The sequence below is a fragment of the Nanorana parkeri genome, unplaced genomic scaffold (assembly GCF_000935625.1).
Source record: "Nanorana parkeri isolate BGI_ZX_2015 unplaced genomic scaffold, ASM93562v1 scaffold67, whole genome shotgun sequence".
Taxonomy (NCBI): Eukaryota; Metazoa; Chordata; class Amphibia; order Anura; family Dicroglossidae; genus Nanorana; species Nanorana parkeri.
This window is the reverse complement of record NW_017306335.1, coordinates 1,299,546-1,318,453: the sequence shown is the minus strand read 5'-3', so window position 1 is coordinate 1,318,453 and position 18,908 is coordinate 1,299,546. Positions and strand designations below refer to the sequence as shown.

Below are 18,908 nucleotides of genomic sequence, written 5' to 3'. Positions count from 1 at the left end.
TGACCACACAAAATAACACCAATGTAATAACAGAAAAACCTAATCCTTTCTAAAAGAGAAACCCCAGTTATGGGAGTCCCCATGTCTTGGAACACATGTAGAAGAATTGACACATACCTGTCATCTTAATTTACTTTGTCACAAAAAAGGGATTAAACCAGTATGAGCAGCATAAGAGTTGTAACTTTAAAGACCAATGGAAGTCTTGCCTCTTTTTTCTGTTGATGTTCCTGAACTGTTCTGTGTTATGTAACTGATTTTTGCTCAGTAATGAGGGACACAGGAATTCTTTGACTTCTTAGACTGTCGAGTTATACTGCTGCCTGCAGGAGAAAAGGACACTGGCAGCAAAAAAGCAGTTGACCAGCACAGGGTTACCCTGTCCACAACCATCATGCCTCAATTTTTTGCTAGTGTCCCCTGGAGAGTGCTCCTGTTTTCTTTAGCTTTTCTGTCCTCTGTACCGATGGAAGATTTTCGACCATCAATAGCTAGTGGTAGATTCATGCCGGATATGTGAAATCCTGGAAGTCTCTTCAGTCAGCGTACAGCGCTGATGGATTCATGCTGGAAATCCTGGAAGTTTCTCCAGTCCACCAAGCACAGGTCTTCCCAGTTTTGTACTGGTGTTCTCCCTGCAACAGAAGTTTCTACACACATCTATAGCTACTGAATATAAAAACCCTGGATGGTTCTTTAGATAGCCAAAAAGTGCAGGTTCCCAGTTTATCTATACTGGTGTTCCCGCTGCATCAGGCCTGCAGTCAGCAGTGACTACTGTTTGTGTTCCAGTACACACAGGGCTCTTGTCTTTTTTGACCGTACAACTATTAGCAGGTGACAATCTACACATTCTTACTGAGTGCAGCTTCCGAACACACACACAGTTTTCATGTCCCATCCCTGCATCTGTTTTGTAGGTATCGGATTTTAAGCAGCAGCTGTTGATATCTGCCGGTCTCAGCCCGGACCGCATAGTGGAGTTCTCCTGTGGTAAGCCTTTTCTTATTGTATATGAACCTTATATCAGGAGGTGTTTTGTGCACTCATAGACATTTGATAAACGTTAATTGGGGGGTAGTGAGAAGGACTGGATCATTTGAAGATTGGTATGGTTTTAGTTGGGTATGTCTCATACAAATATTTTCACGGGACGCTTTGTAAATAATTGGAGATGTATCTGTAGTAACGATTCAAATAAATATAGAAAAGAGCACCAAGAATATATTTTCAGTCCAGATGAATGGTATTTGTCTTAGCACTCAGTGATTTGGCTTTGGCCTAGAACCACATTGAGCACTGTGCAGGTTGTGCCCTTTTGCTGCATTTTCTAGCCCTGACAAAGAAGTCCCCTTAGAACCCTAAAATACGTTGATTTTGTATTGAATGCTACAAAATTGATCAAGACTGAAACTGGAATCTTTGCGTTCTATTCCCTGTGTTGTCAACTGGATAAAAGCTGGTCTAGGAGTGTTGCATGATCATTTGAGTTCTGGGTGATGATGAACAATCTTTTTATGAGAGTTTCCAGGGGCAGGATTTTACAAAATCTGATTCAAGGATGGACCATATGCATTCCTAAATTAAAGAGTTGAAGTGAAGTGAGAACCCTGGCTAATTACAGAGTTTAAAAAGGACTTCTGCCCTAAAAGTTTTTTTTGTTTTTCTAAATTTCAGGTAGATAGTGGAATCTGCTAATTATTTTAATTTTTCTGGGTGTAAAATGTTAGTCTTAGCTCATCGAGCTCAAAGAGATAAGTATTCGTTTAACCCACATGGGAGTCTAAAAATGTAAAAATGCAGAGGAACTGATAGCACATACTAACCTGGAATAGTGCTGCTTCTGTACTCTTTGTAGCCCCAAATTCTTTAGTGGATTCTTTATGGGAATATATGGAGAACTCGCTTCAGTCTGTGACATGTAAGCTCAACTGGAATTCCAAGCTTTGTCAGTAGGGGGGACCTGTGCCCTGGGGTTCTTTAGAAATGTAAGATCTGCTTTGGATTTTGGGCTACATATCCATACATTTTTTTCTTGGTTCCACTTCTGAGACACCTGTTTTATAACATAGTGAGTATTAACTTGTCTAGAGGGTACATGCAGGCTGCCATCGCTGACCTCTTTCTAAAAATACTGATTGCCCGGCTTCTATGCTAATCCAGTGGTATTAATACATTTTGTCACTGACCCTACATATTTGCAGCTTTGGCTTTACACATAGAAAGCTACCTCTCTGACCTCAGATAAACTACGCTTGTGACCACCTCACTGTGCCTTCTAATTTTATTTCAACAGGACATGTCATCCCACCTAAGAACATATTACCCATAGTGCTTTGCAATGGGCCAACCAACCAGCAGTTGGAATTTACTTATCAGAAGAGGGATTCACCTGAAATGGTAAGCACAGTTCATAATATTTTCCCTCAAGACACTATGAAACTGATAAAATAACACGCATGTAGTTATGTAAGTTTCAGCACCTTGAGGGACATTTATCAGTTCTGTTGCACTGCAAAGCAGTGCTTAACAGGAGCCGTATGAAAGAACATGTGACAGATTTATTACAAGGTTACAAATCTTGTTACCTTGTAATAAACTTTTATCTGTAATCTAACCTGACCCTGGTCGCTTAATTGTGTGTCTGTTCAGAGTGAAAATCTGTCTAATCTTTAGACAGACTTTTGCAACTCTGTCACAGTTGGCTACCCAGTAATTCAGATGCACAGGCCATAAATACACAGTAAACCTGTTGCTAAGTGAGATGCAGTCTGATTTGCTTCTGTGTTGTTAATTTGCTGCTTGATAAATGTCATCCTTTTGTTTTGATGTACCTGCAATGTATTTAGCTGATTTAAACCAGGCAGTTATAATAAAAAATATGAATGCAGTTAAATATATATATATATATGTTTTATTTAAATGCATTTCACTTAAAGCCTTTTGTAATCTCCTGTACATCAGTATTTAGAACATGCCAATAGAAAGAGAGAGCAGAGCTTATCAGTCTGTTTACTCAATCTGACCTATCTGTGTTACTCAACTGCAGTAGAAATAAGAGTGGATGGACAGAAATGCAAATCCTTTGGCAGACAAACTATCTTCAGTATATGTATTTTATTGTATAGTTTAGCTGTTTACCTGAATTTCTGGTCACAAAGGGGTTAACACTTTTTAGATTCCTACTACAGATAATAAAATTAAAGTAATAAGCTTGCCATTGGCAACAGACTGTCATACGTTGTTGATTGTTCTGGCGGTCCTTCTTCCCTTGCATATAGTGTGCAGGCCTCCCTTTCTCCTGGAAACCAGCAGGAGCTTTAGTCATTTGGAGACACTATATTTTTATCCTTGCAGATGGATGAGACTGGAAGGATCCTAGTGAACTTGTGTAACGTCGTCCCGGGCGGGCTCGTGTGTTTCTTTCCTTCCTATGACTACCAGAAGCTCATCCTGGACCACTGGGAGAAGACGGGACAGCTGAAACGGCTGGCAGCCAAGAAAAAGGTCTGTGGAGTGACTTGTGCTGCTGTGACAAAATCATGTGTGGTTATTTTACCTGTGGACTCTTTTATTACAGTGTTTTGTTTTTGCTGGTTGTATTTCTAACAGCATTCAGTAATGGGGATAAATAAGTAAAGATTATTTGAAGTGACCCTTTCCTTTTCCCATTTAGGGTGAAGTATAAAGGTCACTAGATCTCCACTTTCCCAGCAGCACATACTCACCTTTCATAAATCCCCTGCCACATTGTTCAGTGGTGAAGCCTTGTGATTGGCTCAGCACTGTCAGATGGGGGTGGGGAAGGAGCTTACCTGTGTATAAGTTCTGGAAAATCAGTTCATAGCTTACACAGGGTTTCTTTCTGCAGCCCTGGTGCCCAAAATGCTGCCTCTGCCAGCCACAAGTAAGGATTCTACTCCTTACACGTTGGCTACATTTCCACCTCAGCAATTGTATCGCAAAGTAAAACTGAACAAGGAAAAAATGCTCAGCTCCCATGATGCAATTAGAGCATCCATGTTGTGTATGTAATGCAGTGGAGGAGGCAGACACAGAGTAGGGAATTAATAAAAAGTGTCTGGGACAGGTTCTATCTCAACTAGTGCGGTTGTCCCTAGGAACAAATCCAGCGTCTTTTCATTTGTTTTTTAGTTTTCATTTGTTTACACACGGCTTAAAAAAAGAACATATTTTGAAAGCTCATATTTTTTTCTAGTTGAAACAAAGTTTGACATGTTTTAATAATTCCCCCCAGAGACTCCTATGTGGGCAGAGTCCAGATCTTGCTTCTGCGGTCACTGAGCACACTAAGCGAGTTGTCTTCTTTTGGGGTGAAATGCCCCCCTTCATGAATTCCACAATGCCTCATCTTAAACCAATATCCTGTAGGCAGACTTTCTTCTGTAGAAGATGTGAAGTTTAGTAACTGTAGAGAACGGTTCCACTGATCTGTCTTACTACACTATTCAGATATTTCAGGAGCCGAAGAAAGCCAACCAGGTGGAACAAGTGTTGTCCGAATACTCGCGCTGCATCAAGGTGAGGAAAAGAACTGCCACTGATTCTTCTTTTTCTCGATTTCATCTCATGAAGCTTCTTGGACAGTTCAGGATATCTAGTGCGACAATAATGAGGTCTCATGTACCCCAAACTCAGTGAGGAGAAGAGGTATTCATAGGAACACAATTTATTTTTACAAAATGCACAAATCGGAAAATCCTCAGATTGATCGGTCAGCCACAGACACAAAGCAGGCCATCATATATAACATTCCAGTCATATCATCTTTGGCAAGGCACAGACCTGTTGTCATTAAACCCCTTAGTGAAATCTAATTATACAATTGTACAAAGCTGTGAATTGCAATAACAACATTGAACCTTCAATAAAGGTGTGTTTTGTTTTTTTTTAAAGAAGATGCTATGGTGTGCTGGTAACTTCTTTGTGATTAAACCCATTAGCAGACATCTGGCAAACCAGAGAGTTAATAACCAGTGCAAACAGCATTTAACCAGAGACTTTTAATTAAGCACCATTGTAAAATCAGTATGCCATAAAACCTCTAGCGGAGCTTAACAGGTCTTGCATATGTATAACAGAGTTCCAATCAGTTTAATCCCACACATGCCTATGCTATAATGCCCCAGAGGTGGGCGAGACACATCACCCTTTCTGAGGAAGGCATACATGAAATCCATGTTTGATGTCTATCAAATGGTAATTATGTTCTGTGCAGTAATGTTGGTTGGCAGACTATAAAAGTGCAACATCTGTAAATATATAGTTAGAAAAGAGACATTAAAGGTGGATCCGCTGAAGTATAAATAAACACTTCGCTCTCCTACCCAACACCCCTTAACTCTTGTGCTTTGGTGGGTTTGGCTCAGTGAAACCCTCTAGAGCAGTGGTCCCCAACCCCTGGATCTTTATATATAGTCAATATAGGCACAGAGGTAAAAATTTGTAACATTTTCTAATGGTGGTGTGCCTCGTGATTTTTTTCATGAAAAAAGTGTGCCTTTGCACAAAAAAGGTTGAAAAACACTGCCCTAGAGGGTCAACAAAAAGCTGCTGGAATTGGCAACAGACGGCTCTCATTTTCCATCTAAACCATGTTGGATCACTAAGGGTTATTCATTTGAGGCGATGACTTTAATACATTAGATTGATCAAAAACGTTTTCTTATTTTACTGTTGCTATTGGCCTTTCTTGTAATATATTTTCTGTACATATTCTTCTTGCACCGTTTCCCTTTTACATTTTCAAATGATGTTTTAAAATTGTTAAGCTGGTTCTCTAAAAACTGTAACCAGAAATGAAATAATTCCTGCCTCTTTGATGAAAGCTACCATATTTTAAACTCTGTTTCATCCCTGTCCGGCATGCCAGTGGGTGTCGCAGACATTTCTTAAAGGTCAGAATTTCTATAACAGATACTATGAATGATGTGTATTTCTGTTAAAACACATAGAGGGGGGAATTTATCAAAACTGGAGCACACAAAATCTGGAGCAGTTGCCCATGGCAACCAATCAGTATCTCTCTTCAGTTTGCTCAGGTAATATTTGAAAATGAGACTGAGAAGCTGATTGGTTGCAGTGCAAATCTGTTCCAGATTTTGACTGCTCCAGTTTTGATAAAATCCCCTCCCCGATTTATTATCATATTTTCTTATCATATTTTCCTGACAGCTCTCAAGCCAGTCTGCTGGGCCCCTAACCGGCGCCCTTCTCTTTTCTGTAGTTGGAGGGAAGATGAGTGAAGGAATCAACTTTTCTGATGACCTGGGCCGGTATGTGTGCTGACAAAACTGAAATCACATTTCTGCCATTGTTTTTAATTCATAAACTGCTATAGAGAAGATGATCCAACCAGAGTCTGCAGCTTCCTAACCTGAATTGCTGGCAAGCTTGGAGCGGCAGAAGTAAAAAAAAAAAGTGTGGTGTGCAATATAGCACATTATACCACCAGCTACAGAGGACTACAAATCCCAGCAATAGTACATTATGGTATAATGTACTATTGCAGGGATTTGTTGTAGTCCTCTATAGTTGGTGGTATTCTGCATTGCGCTGTATAATGTATTATTGCTGGGATTTGTTGTATTCCTCTATAGCTGGTGGTATTCTGCATTGCGCCGCTGTATAATGATTATACAGCGCAATGCAGAATACCACCAGCTATAGAGGAAGAAAACAAATCTCAGCAACAGCACATTTTACAGCGGCGCAATGTAGAATACCACCAGCTAGAGAGGAATACAACAAATCCCAGCAATATGTTATACATACAGGGTATAATGTATTGCTGGGATTTGTATTCCTCTATAGGTGATGGTACATTCCGCTGTATAATATATAGCCCAATGTACCACCAGCTATAGAGGAATACAAATCCCACTATCCCAGCAATACATTATAGAGCACCATGTGGGAGGAAGGTGCAGACAGTCTTACTCAGCAGTCTTCAAGCAACTTGCCTCTTCCCTTAGATCATGGGCCTGTCTGAGGGCATCTGCTCTCCCCCCACGCCTGCTCCTCCTTGCTTCATCGTGCCGATCATGGATAGGTGGGCAGTGGCGAGTCCTTCAGAGGTGGGTGAGGCAGGGAGGAGAAGCAGCGCGCGACGAGTCTGTGAGAGGTGAGGCTGGGAGGAGAATCTGTGCATGGAGCCGCGACCAGGCCAACTAATCGATGATGGAAAACGTCTACAACGTTTTCCATCAGCGATTATAATCGACTTAGTCAATTAGTTGTAGCAGCCCTAGTGTTATGTGATAAAAACACAGACAGAGGAACTGCTAAACAGTATAGAGCCACACAGGACCAGTGTGTGCTTATATGTGACAATTCAAAAATAGCCTTAAAACGTATACCTGCCCTGTTGGGGTTTTATTGCTGTCTGTGTCTTTGCTTAGGAGATTTGCCTTCTCTATATTGGTCATGATAAACATTGTCACTGGGACAGAAAGGTGAGGGCATACCTCCCATGGGGACACCTAAGAAGCACATTTTTCCTTCACTTTGGAGAATCCCACAGTAGAACACAGCAAGATAAAACAAATTATTGGGGGGGGGGGATTTACCATTCCTCTGACAATCCAAATACAACTAAAAATGAGACTACACATATACATTTTAAAGCTCTGGAGCCCGTAATTGTCATCTGAGAGCCCATTGACTAGAACCCAGGGATTGTGCGTTTTCTATGACAGGAAAAGAAAAGGAAACGGCTATGACAGGAAAAGAAAAGGAAACGGCTATAATATTTATCAGCACAATGGCTCCAGGGATTTGTCCCAGCCTTATAGTGATGTTCTGAGTTGCTGGAAGAAAATGAAGTCTTTAATACCTAATCTTCCTTGCGTTGTCACGGTAACAGGCATGCAGTATGCAGACAGAAGGGGGCTATAGCAGGCCTTAAAGGGAACCTGTTAGAATATGGGGACGGCCATTGCTGACTTTCTTTTTAAAAGTAAAAGTTCCAGGACTATCAACATCTTTATTCTTTACTATGTGGTGTGTTACTGACCTGCAACAAGCAATCAGCCAGTGCAAGAACCCAACATTTGTTATGTTTTTGGTAACAATCCTGCAGCCCTGAAAGAAAAGTGTACGTCAGATAAGCAAGTTCTCATCAGCTTGGAGAATATCTATAAATAAATGGCGTTAAAGCCCAACTCCAGACTCACCCAATGGAGGCCCCCAGCAGTTTTTTTTGCTTTTCTTAATACTTTTTCCAGATCTCTTCAGGCTCATTATATCTGATGTCTTGAGCCTGTTATTGATTGTTTGCTGTGTTACTCACCTCCTCAGTTGGACATTTCGGTTAAATACTTCCTGCCTCTCAATGAATGAGATACTAAACAGTGTATTTGTGTATTTACTGCCCCACCCTCTGTGTTTATGATCATGCTCGCTCCGCTTTGCTAAAAACAAAACAGAGGCATGCTCTTAGTACGAGAGGTTATACCCTGGACTTGGCTACAGTTTTTTTGTTTCCCAGTATCCAGTCCTCCTGTAGGAGGCAGTGTTACCCAAAGGTTCAATACTTCCTGTGATGAGCAGGGCAGTGTAGGAGCATGATAAAGGCATCGGTGGGGGTAGGTTAGCAAGAGAACCTGTCACTTTTCCCTGCTTTGTCTTCAGTTATCATGTGACTGTTTTCTTAATGATCTATGTGGCTTTGTCTCAGGTGTGTTGTGATGGTTGGCATGCCGTACCCGAATATCCGATCACCGGAGCTACAGGAAAAAATGTCATATCTCGATAAAACATTGGTAAGGAGACTCCTAAATAGGTGCATGTAGATGGGCAAATGCAGCATGTTTCAGGTGCTTTAAACTTGTGTTTGAGATTCTTCTGACATCAGTCTAAGCTGCTTCTGTATTTTCATCGACTTGTATGGATGCAAATGGGTTCTGATGCAAACAAATGCCCGTGTACATATAACTTCATGTGTTATTTATATAGATTATAGGCAAGCATTAGGGGGATGTACTCCACAGGGTAGAGGTGGGAAGGCTATTCTTTCCATATCTCATTGTTTTTCCATGTCTCATCTTTTTTCTTCAATTACCCAGCCCAAGACAAATGGGGTATCTGCAGGCAGAGCCCTCCTGGAGAACCTGTGCATGAAAGCCGTCAATCAGTCCATTGGTAAGTGTCATACACAAGATTTGTATCCAGAATGCCACATTACTGAGCGGGCAGAAATATTCCTATCAATACTTGTTTCCAGATGTTCATGTACCATACGCGGTAACTCAAATCACTAGATTGCACTTTTCTTCACTTACATGAAATAGTTAGAACTAGGGATGTACCGATACTAGTATCAATATCCGGGCCGATAACGGCCTCCCAGCCAATAAGCATTAAGCCGGCCAAACAGCATGGAGTCTGCTTCCCAGGCGATCAGGAAGCAGGGCGGTCGGTAATGACACGGCGCCCTGGCCAATCGGCATTGAGCAGGCCAAACAGCATGGAGCCGGCTTCCTGGCCAATCAGCTTTGAGCTGGCCAAACAGCATGGAGCCGGCTTCGGTATCGGCAAGTACCGAAAGATAAAGATCGGTACTCGTTACCGGAAAAAATTGTATTTGTGCATTCCTAGTTAGAGCGATGAAACTGGTTGCTACTTGGTATCTGCAGGCTAAGCATTCGTTGCTAATTACCTTATCACATTGGACCCATCAGCACCTTTACAAGTCTACATGAAAAACATTCCTGACATATCACAATATACAGAAAGTGTCATTTTTCTGAAAAGCTCCACCTATTATCAATAAAAAGTTCTCCTTGAGTTCCAGTCTGTGGCGTTGCCTAGGCTAAGATGGTGTCATCAGTCTGATGCAGACAGGAGGAAGTATTTACTCAGTATCCTCCTCCCGTGATCAGACGGCAACATTGTAACTTTGCAGCAATTCACAAAGTGAGAGGTTGTAGTGGTGGCTGATCTGTGGCAGACATTTGCTAACACAGCCAACAACTGCACAGACACCAGGATTTATACAATTGTGTCATCTCTGAGCCAGCATCTTAGTCCAGTCAGTTGATGACCCTGCGTAATGCCTGAACCAAGATGGCTCCATACTGCTGGCAGAGAAAAGTAGATCAAGACATTGTCAGGGGAACTACTGTGATCACAGTATGAGGTCATAAACACCTGGAAGTGTTACACTGACATCCAAATATACATATGATGCTCGGTCCAGTTTGAATCAGCCCATACATATTTTCTGACACAGGTGCAAAAAGTCATCTTTGTGCCCCTTAAATAATGATATAACAGGATAGATTAAAGGGAGAACATTGAGACATTAGCAATGAATTCTGTGAGATCCAATCATAAAACATTTTTCTGGGGAAAAAAGATCTTCATGAAAAATAAACCTCATACATTTGTGTGGAACATAACTTTTTATTTGACTCCTTAGGCCGGGCGATTCGGCACCGAGGTGACTATGCCACCATTGTACTTGTAGACCACAGGTACTCCCGGCCTGCCATCCTCTCCAAGCTGCCACAGTGGATCCGCAGCAGCACAGAAATCAAACCAGCTTTTGGGCCTGCGTTTGCATCAATACGCAAGGTTTGTGACCGTTTCCTTTTACTGTAAAGAACAACTCCGGCCATGTTAAAAAGTAACCCTTGCAGTAGGGGGTACCCCAACACTGCAAGGGTTCAGTGCTCATATTGGTCTAGGGTCTCAGTAACAAAAAGATATACTCACCTAATCATCAGTTCCGCCTTGATGCTAGACCAGTCTCCGACGGCTCTTCTTTGCTCATGGTGGTCTAAGGATCATCACATCTATTGACTTGCATTGAATGTGAGGATGCCGTGGGACATTCCATAGCCGCAGTGAAGGGGGCAGATGTGAGCGGTCACTACCACGGGCCTCAGGATCAGGTGGGTGTATCTTTTTAATTTTAGATCCTAGACAAAAACAAGCACTTAACGCTTGCAGTGCAGGAGTAATTGTTTACATGCCTGGAGTTCTTTTTTAAATCGGAACACCAACCAAAGCCTCTTTTTTTTGAATGGAATGGGGAGGGGTCAGAATTAGGGATGCACCGATACTTTGAGTACCAGTGCCGATACTTGGCATTTTCATGAGAACTACCAGGGTTGCAGAGGTTGCAGCTGGGACCTGGTTCTGGCGCCCCACCACTGTCCTGAAATCATTAGTTGATATTGTTTTAGAAAATCTGTCACATGACAATAAACAAAAATGCATCAGTACTTGTATCTGTGAGTACTTGGGCAAGTACCAGTACTCGTACTCGCAAAACTGGTATCGGTGCATCCTTTTCTATTTATAAAAACAAAATCGTACATTAAAACAGAAATGCACAAATCCCAGGAGCTCCGTGTGCTCCTTACAAATGACAGCGGCCCCCTAACTTTTGAATTTTTCTCTAGTCTAGTCTTGGAGCTGGAAAAGTATCTGTACTTGTACAGAGTACGGTACTTGGTATCAGTGCATCCCTAGTCAGAATGTTATGGTACTTCACCACTTAGGCCCAAGCCCTACATCCTGGGAGGAAGGGGAGAAGATCACATGCTCTCCTATACCCAGAAACACCGGGAAGTGCTTGTTGGGTTTGGCAAAGGAGAATATCAGTGGTTGGGCTTGTAAGAGAAGCGGTCATTTTGCCCAATCAGGGACATTCTCTTTAAAGTGACCACAAGGTCACTTTTACTAATAAGCCCACCAGTAAATAGAATTGTACATCTACTTCACTTTCCGAGAGCCCGTGTATTGAAAATCCTGCGCTTTTCTGCCAGGAGGAAATATGAAACAAGCTGCCATCTGCTGTAGCGGCCTGCAGCTTGTTTATGTGTAGCTCTGTTCTGCTGTTGACATAACCCTAATGTTGGTGGCTGTGAAAGGGTTAAAGGCTTCAATAAAGCTGCCTAAAAGCTTTGCAAATGATTGCTGTCAACAATGGTTTTACAAGCTAAAGCCGCTGTGTACCTGGTCTGAGAGTGACTGACAGGTTCTACAGACAGGAGACATAGAAGGAAGGTGGAAAGGGTTGTGACGTTCTATCCACCAGTCCTTATAGAGCAGGCCAATACCAGACAAGGATCAGCAGAATGTTCTTCATCTCCCACTCTCTTTCGGATCCTTCTTTTTACAAATCCTTGCTGAATGCTTAACAGATTCATTGTTTCTAAATTGCACTGAAATCTAAAGGGAGGATGATTTGTTCTATGAAATCAAATGTCAGAGTTCCTGTATTCAGGACAGTGTGCTGGGACTAATTCTCAATCAGCCTGCTGACTTCCAATGTTTTCTCATTTCTTCCCTTGTAGTTTTTCCAGATGAAGAAGGCAAATTGTACATTGACATCCTGATCCTCTACTGATTCAAGATTGTATATGCTGTTCTCCTACAAAAACGTCTGTTGGTTATTTATTATAATAAATGGTTTTGTTCAAAGACTTAGAGACCCTATGCCCTTTTTTTATGTTAAACTATTTATTTTTGAACAGAGACCTATGTTAAGTTTGTCTTCTATTGCCTCAAAGACCTCTCCATCCATGTCCGGCCCAGACAGATCCGTGCTGCGTGTACCGCCGTATCAGGCAGCTCTCGGGAAGGATAGGTGCCGAGTGTGATTGCACGCAGCAGCCTGTCCTTCTCTATTGGAGTACACCGCTGTACGCTTACCCGAACTGCACGCGGGTGTCTGTGCTCGGGCGCAGACAGGATCCATCCTGTCAGTGTACTAGTACGGACACCCGCACGAACGTGCAGTTGGGGTGAGTGTACGGCCGCATACTCCCATAGAGAAGAACAGGCTGCTGCGTACAATCACACTGAGCACCTGTCCTTCCCGTGAGCGGCCCGATACGGCGGTACACGCAGCACGGATCTGTACGGGCCGGCTGATAGTAGTGTGAATGAGGCCTTATGAAGGCAGTTGGTGCTCTGTGGTCCATGTCCTGTGTAGATCAGCACACTCCTGCACTCAGAGCATCATTTTCCATGGTAACTCCTCAATCACATGACAAGTGACTGAGAATATTACCATTGTAAATGGTGCTCTGAGCAGTTGTAAACAAAGCAAAGTGCAACTGCCCAAGACATAGTTACATAGTATTTGAGGTTGAATAAAGACACATGTCCATCAAGTCCAACCTATAGTGTGTGTGTGTGTGCATAGATCCCTGAGTCATCTCGTTATTAGGAGTACTTGTACCCCTGTACATTACCGTTTCTCAGGAAATCGTCCAAAAGCTTCTTGAACGACTCCACACTCTTAGCCTAGAGAGTCCTTAAAAATGAGGAATAACGGTCTTGTTATAACCTCGCTTAGTTCCTTAAGTATCTTCGGGCAAGATGAGAGGTAAAATAGAACTGAGGGACACTATGAAAGAAAGTATTTGAATGGAGTTCCTATCAATCCCACAGTCCTAAAAAAGTGCTAAATGGGTTAGTATGTGCTGTAATCAGACTAGAGAGGAGGCGACACTTGGAGTAACAGGAACTGACAGAATCTAGGATACTGACAATTTCCAATAGTCAGTGATGTAGCAGAGTCTCAAAATCTTATGGGAAGCTGAATATAATCACATCCAAACTGGAAGGGGTGGTAGTAGGACACTGTTTGTCAACCTTGTAAGTCAATACGCCTTAAAAAGTGAAAGGTCTTAGGAGAAATAGGCACAAGGGGTGCTGTGATCCTAATATAGAAAAGGAGTGGAAGGAATTAGGGATAAATTCATCTTTCTTGGTGCCGTTAGTTGCAATTTCCATATTTGCTTCTACTTTTTTTTCTCCATCTAGTTATCTGATAGACTGAATTTTTTTTGTCTGAATTATGCATTTTTAAGCTTCTCTACAGATCAGGGTTATAACTTAATGGTATACAGCAGTAATCTATCCTTTCCACATTGTTTGATAGCAGGCAATTATGGAAAACAGATTTCACAAGCAGAGGGTGTCCTCTTTGTTGTTCCCAGGCTTGCTATGCAGAGTACAAGTGTACCGAAGACATGCGGATGTAAACAAAGCCGTAGTTCTTGATCATACATCACAAACATACAAGGAGTTTTTTTTTCTAGAACCAGTTATGTAACTACACTCAGGTGATTGGACACTGGCAAATCAAAGCAGCAAGGACAGCCCGGTATATTCCCCCTGACTTCCAGTCTGCAACAGTTTTTTTTTTTTGCTAGTGTCCTTAGCTAATGGGCACCTACTCTCTGCTATCATAGAAGAACATCATTTTCTGCACTGTTCTATGGAAGACTCTTCTAGCAAGTTTTCTCTAAACTGCTCATAGCCACCGTGGCACCTAAAAGCAGATATCTGCATTGGTATTCTCGGCACAGCCTTGGCAGGCCGGCCTGTAATGTGCTCAGGGCACTGGATTCTGAGTGGGGCATTCACCTTGGCACTTTATGCAGTACCTGTAATTGCCACCGTATGCTATGTAGGTCCAGGGCTGTGGTCCATTTTGGTGGAATCCTGTCCCTGGAGACCCCCTTGGGGAGGTATGCCCACCAGGTGGGCAAACATTGGATGGGGCCTGTTCCTCTTAAAATTACTGCTACTCCTGCCTGATTACTGCCATCATGAGGGTCAGGTCTAGTACCAGCTGGAGGTGCTGTGCAAAACCCTGTTTTGGCACCATTTCTTTAAGTTCCATAGACTGGAGCCACCTGGTGCTTACACAGCCTTGGGTAATGCACTTTGTATGCACCCGCCCTTTTCCTACTCCTGTTGTGCCCTGAGCTGGCAACACGTTGCTACGACTCTGAGATTCTACACAGGGTTCAAATCTCTGCACCAGGTCACTGCTTCTGCCTGCAGTGTTTGTACACAGATCTCCTCCAGCCTCTACAGTAGTAAGTACCTGAACATCTGTCTCAGGCAATGGTGGATCATAGGAGCGGAGCATGGCGTTTGTGGAAAATGTCTAACCTATTAAGAGTCTCCCTCTGACCTTCCTCTGTCTGCTTTTGTACTCCCTGAGGAAGAAGATGAAGGAGAAGGGGCTGTTCCGTGGACTCAGCCCAGGAAGACCTGTCTCCTGACACATCTCTCCTAGGCTGAAGGACACACTTTTTGTCCTTGTGGACAAGGTGCACAATTGTTTGCAGGTAGAACCACCTGTGTTGGCCTTGCCAAAAGTCACTAGTCTAAAAATGCCCAAACCTGCCAAAACTTTCCCTGTGTACAAGCTTTTACAACCAGTGTAAACCCATTAGTTTATTTCTCCTAAATGGTTCACTCAGCAATACCCTTTTGAAGAGGGTTTCCTTAACAAAAATGTTCTGTCCCTGTGGTAGACCCAGCTATCTCTTGTTTGAACTTATCTGGACTTGAACGGTCTCTGTAGGGTATGTTCCTGTTATCAAGGACCATGTAGTAGGTGGACTTCCTCAGAGCCCTTTGTTTCAGGTGGGAGACGCTGGACATGGACCTCCTGGCATCCAGGTTCAACAACAAACTGGATAGGTTTGTTACCAGGATCAGGGATCGCCAGCCTTTCGCAGTGGATGCCTTGGGGACTTTGGTAAATCAGTCCAGCCTGATCTACGCTATCCTTCCCATCAAACTTAGTTCTCCTCACCTGGTTTGAGGCGGAGGATTCCAGTAATGCTGATTGCTCCCATCTGGTGATCTACCATTGCACCTGGAAGACATTTTGATAGGATAGCTGAACAGGAGACTGGAGTGTTCTGCACGCTAATAGTGATACACTGGGCCCCCCGCTGATGACTTTAACCTGCAGTGCAGGTTCAGAGGTGCAGCCAAATGCAAGGGCCTCTCCTCCATAACCAGAGATCAGCAGTAGAAATAAACAAGTTCCCAAGGAATTTCGCTGCAACAAAACAAATGCAAAATGCTTCGCTAACACAGGAACTGTAGCAAGAGGGGCCAAGGGTGAAAGGAACCCAAGAACCCAACTAGCAGGGTGTAAAGAAAGATCTTTTTATCTGTAGGGGCTCTGAAAGACCCAAGGCTAAAGACAGCAGGCTAATCCTCCCAATGCAGGGCAGTGCGTACTGCATCAACAAGGGACAAAATGACTACTTGTAATGCTGAGGTGATGGTGGGAGTAGACTGCGGTGACCTAATTCTGAGTAAGAAATGGTCAGTCCAACTGGAGGCCCTGTCTGTTCTAAGGGCTTTGGGGAGATCAGAGATGAACTCTGCAGGGGAAGGTGTGGAAGAGCACTTAGACCCTCAACATTCACCCTTTCTACTATAAAACCGGCGGCAGCAGCAAAGTTGAAAGGCACTCATTGGAGCATAAAGCAAGGTAGATCCTGATGCTCAACCCAACCTGCCCATTTAACAGAGCGAGTCGTCACAGACAGGCCAAGTGCTGAGGCAGTGCCACCGTTCTAGACCCGGAAAGTGCTCTGCAACTAACCTTCAGCAGCAATGCAATTACTAGAGAGAGCCATAATGGAATCTAGTAGCCAAAGGACACATTCCAGGCTAGTCCCCCCAAAAGTCCAGTCCAGCACGGTCTGGGTACAGCATTCCAAAGTCAAGCTGAGGAAAGGCCAATCTGGATACCTGCTATGTAGGGACTAGCTCAAGCAGCAATGTAGAGAGGAATCTTGCTTAAAGTCAACGTAAGGAGAAATCCAAGAACAAAATCGATGATGCACAGAAATTGCAGCACTGAAAGAAAACCCATATACTTCAAATATTTCATATTTATTCCATCTACTGATATACCATGTACATTGTTTTCATACATTTCTAGAAGGCAGACAGGAAAAGAACAAGTTATGACAGGTTTGCTAGATCAGAGGTGGTGGCTGTTTTCATGGTCAATGTTTCGGGTTAGAAAAATATTCCCCTGAACCTCCCTAATCTGATAAGTCTTTACACAGCCAACAGCTGGCTTCAGCACTTCTGGGAGTGTCCAACAAAATGTAGTCCAATGATTGGCGCTATGGTAATGTTTTCCATTCAGAAAATGAGCTTAGTTATGATTCAAGGTCCAGTTATCCGATCTAAATCGCCAGGTGGTGCCACTTCTACCAGCAAGAATGTAAAAACTGCCTTTAAGACTCCCACGCGTCTTCATCGCCATCACCTGACGCCATTTGTGGTGGGGGCAATGGTGGGATGGCGTCCGAAATTCGGGCAAAAGCTCCTGCTGGAGAGTCTGCATTTCCGGCTGCTGGCCCCTTTCCAGAAATACCTAGATTAAGAGAAAAAGAAAAAACAAAAAGACATTTTTTTTAAAAGAAACGTTTGGACTGGTCTGGTAGGAATGTTAGGAGGGGCACCATTTAACCCCTTCGTGACGGGAGACGTACAGTGTACGTCCCGTCACAAAGTGGCTATATGACTGGCCACGTACACTGTACGTGCCGAGTTATATCAGCCTCTGTAATGCTGGTAACTGATGATTCTCAGCAGTTCCAGTCATTGAGGAATGCCTCAGTATTGAGGCATTCATTAATGAAATAGTTAAGCTTTTGTAAAAGCTTCTTTCTTTCATTAATGAAAGAATGAAGCCTTTACATTCAGATGCAGGTTCGCTAAATAGCGATCCCGTATCTGACAGCTGAAGATAGCAGAGAGGTAGCAGTGACTCACCTTTGCTATTCGTTTTGACAGCTGTATAGCCTGGCCCGATGTTAAATGATACATTTCAAGCACTAGATACAAATGATCTACGTTGTTACTATAAGAAAGCTGATCTGGAGCAATAATGTGATGAAATGGCTGAAAGCGGGTGGAGGAGATCAGCAGCACTGAGATGAGGAAAAAGCATAAAAACCGTATATATAAAAAAAAAAACCACTCAGATCTACTATTGTAAATGGGCTATAGCAACCATCATTACTACTCAAGTGTGTCAAGAATAAAATAGTTATACTGGAATAAATGGCTTTCAAATATAGGCTATATTTGCACTGTACACCAAACGTTCTGGATGTGCATTTAGTTGTTGAGGCATAAAGAAATAATTTGCATGGCTCCTCCCACTGTCTTCATACGGTATAAGCATGAGCAAGAATCTGCTTATTTTTGGGATATGTGATGCAATATGACATGTGAATATTCTAAACTGGAAATGTGCATATATGTTGGGCTGTACTTCTACTTTAATAGAGTTCCTAAACCTGGAAGAGTGAGTGCATGTGCGTGTAATTATATATATATATAACAATCTGTACCCAGAGTTCTACCACCAGCCTCTTCTGTTATATCACCGACCTTCAACAGTACTAAGGCCTGGAAGCACGTCTATCACAGATGATCTTACACGGTAGACGGCCGCCCTCCTCCAGTCTTGCATTGTCCCCCCCTCCTGTGTCCTTTTCCCCTCGCACTCGCTTTATGAGCAGACATGACGTGACTGAAAAGTCCTAGAGCGCTGAGTGTAACGCAACGAATCGTGGCAGCTTGTCACAAGTCCTAGTCTTCCAGCCCTTGTCTGACTGCACAGAGAAGCCCAAGCAGGGGAGGGTTCTGCATCTTGTTTGGAAGAGTCAGGAAGTCATCTTTGCCAACCATATGAGGAATGCATATAAAAGAGAACTAGATTTCTTAAACCGTACCCGTCAGAGTACAGCCAAGGCTCCCATCCAGTCCCAGAAACGGACATTGCCTGACTCCCCGGGGAAGAGAGAGCACAATGCATGATAATACAGAGAGGAATCTGAGAAAGAGCTAGTGGTGTGATAGTGGCAACAGTCTACACTGGATCGGAGCCTTGGTTGTGCCAAGTACAGCAACAATGACCAGTTCTGTAACGTGTGTGCAGTGCATTCCACACAGCAGAGGTCTAACAATGACATATTTCAGCACAATGAGAGCCATTGATAACTGTGGAAGGTACACATCTTTCTTTCCTAAAGATAATTCCACATATATATATATATATATATATATATATATATATACATAAA

General features: G+C 42.9%; 2 protein-coding genes across 3 annotated transcripts in view; one reads left to right on the top strand and one right to left on the bottom strand.

Moving 5' to 3' along the window:
• Positions 1-15,604, top strand: part of DDX11 (DEAD/H-box helicase 11) — an 81,979-nt gene extending 66,375 nt beyond the window's left edge. The window contains exons 18-28 of the mRNA XM_018576423.1: positions 921-993; positions 2,297-2,400; positions 3,358-3,507; positions 4,474-4,542; positions 6,196-6,296; positions 8,699-8,783; positions 9,087-9,162; positions 10,442-10,596; positions 12,327-12,351; positions 14,303-14,336; positions 15,424-15,604. Of these exons, the coding sequence (XP_018431925.1) occupies positions 921-993; positions 2,297-2,400; positions 3,358-3,507; positions 4,474-4,542; positions 6,196-6,296; positions 8,699-8,783; positions 9,087-9,162; positions 10,442-10,596; positions 12,327-12,351; positions 14,303-14,336; positions 15,424-15,604 (1,053 nt within the window). The remainder of the gene's footprint in view (positions 1-920; positions 994-2,296; positions 2,401-3,357; positions 3,508-4,473; positions 4,543-6,195; positions 6,297-8,698; positions 8,784-9,086; positions 9,163-10,441; positions 10,597-12,326; positions 12,352-14,302; positions 14,337-15,423) is intronic.
• A 1,174-nt stretch (positions 15,605-16,778) lies between these two features.
• The window catches only part of WASH1 (WAS protein family homolog 1), a 25,535-nt gene continuing 23,405 nt past the window's right edge, over positions 16,779-18,908 (bottom strand). For both annotated transcript variants that reach the window (XM_018576464.1, XM_018576463.1), the window contains exon 11: positions 16,779-17,188. In XM_018576464.1, coding sequence (XP_018431966.1) covers positions 17,049-17,188 — 140 coding nt within the window. In that variant the 3' untranslated portion in view covers positions 16,779-17,048. The remainder of the gene's footprint in view (positions 17,189-18,908) is intronic.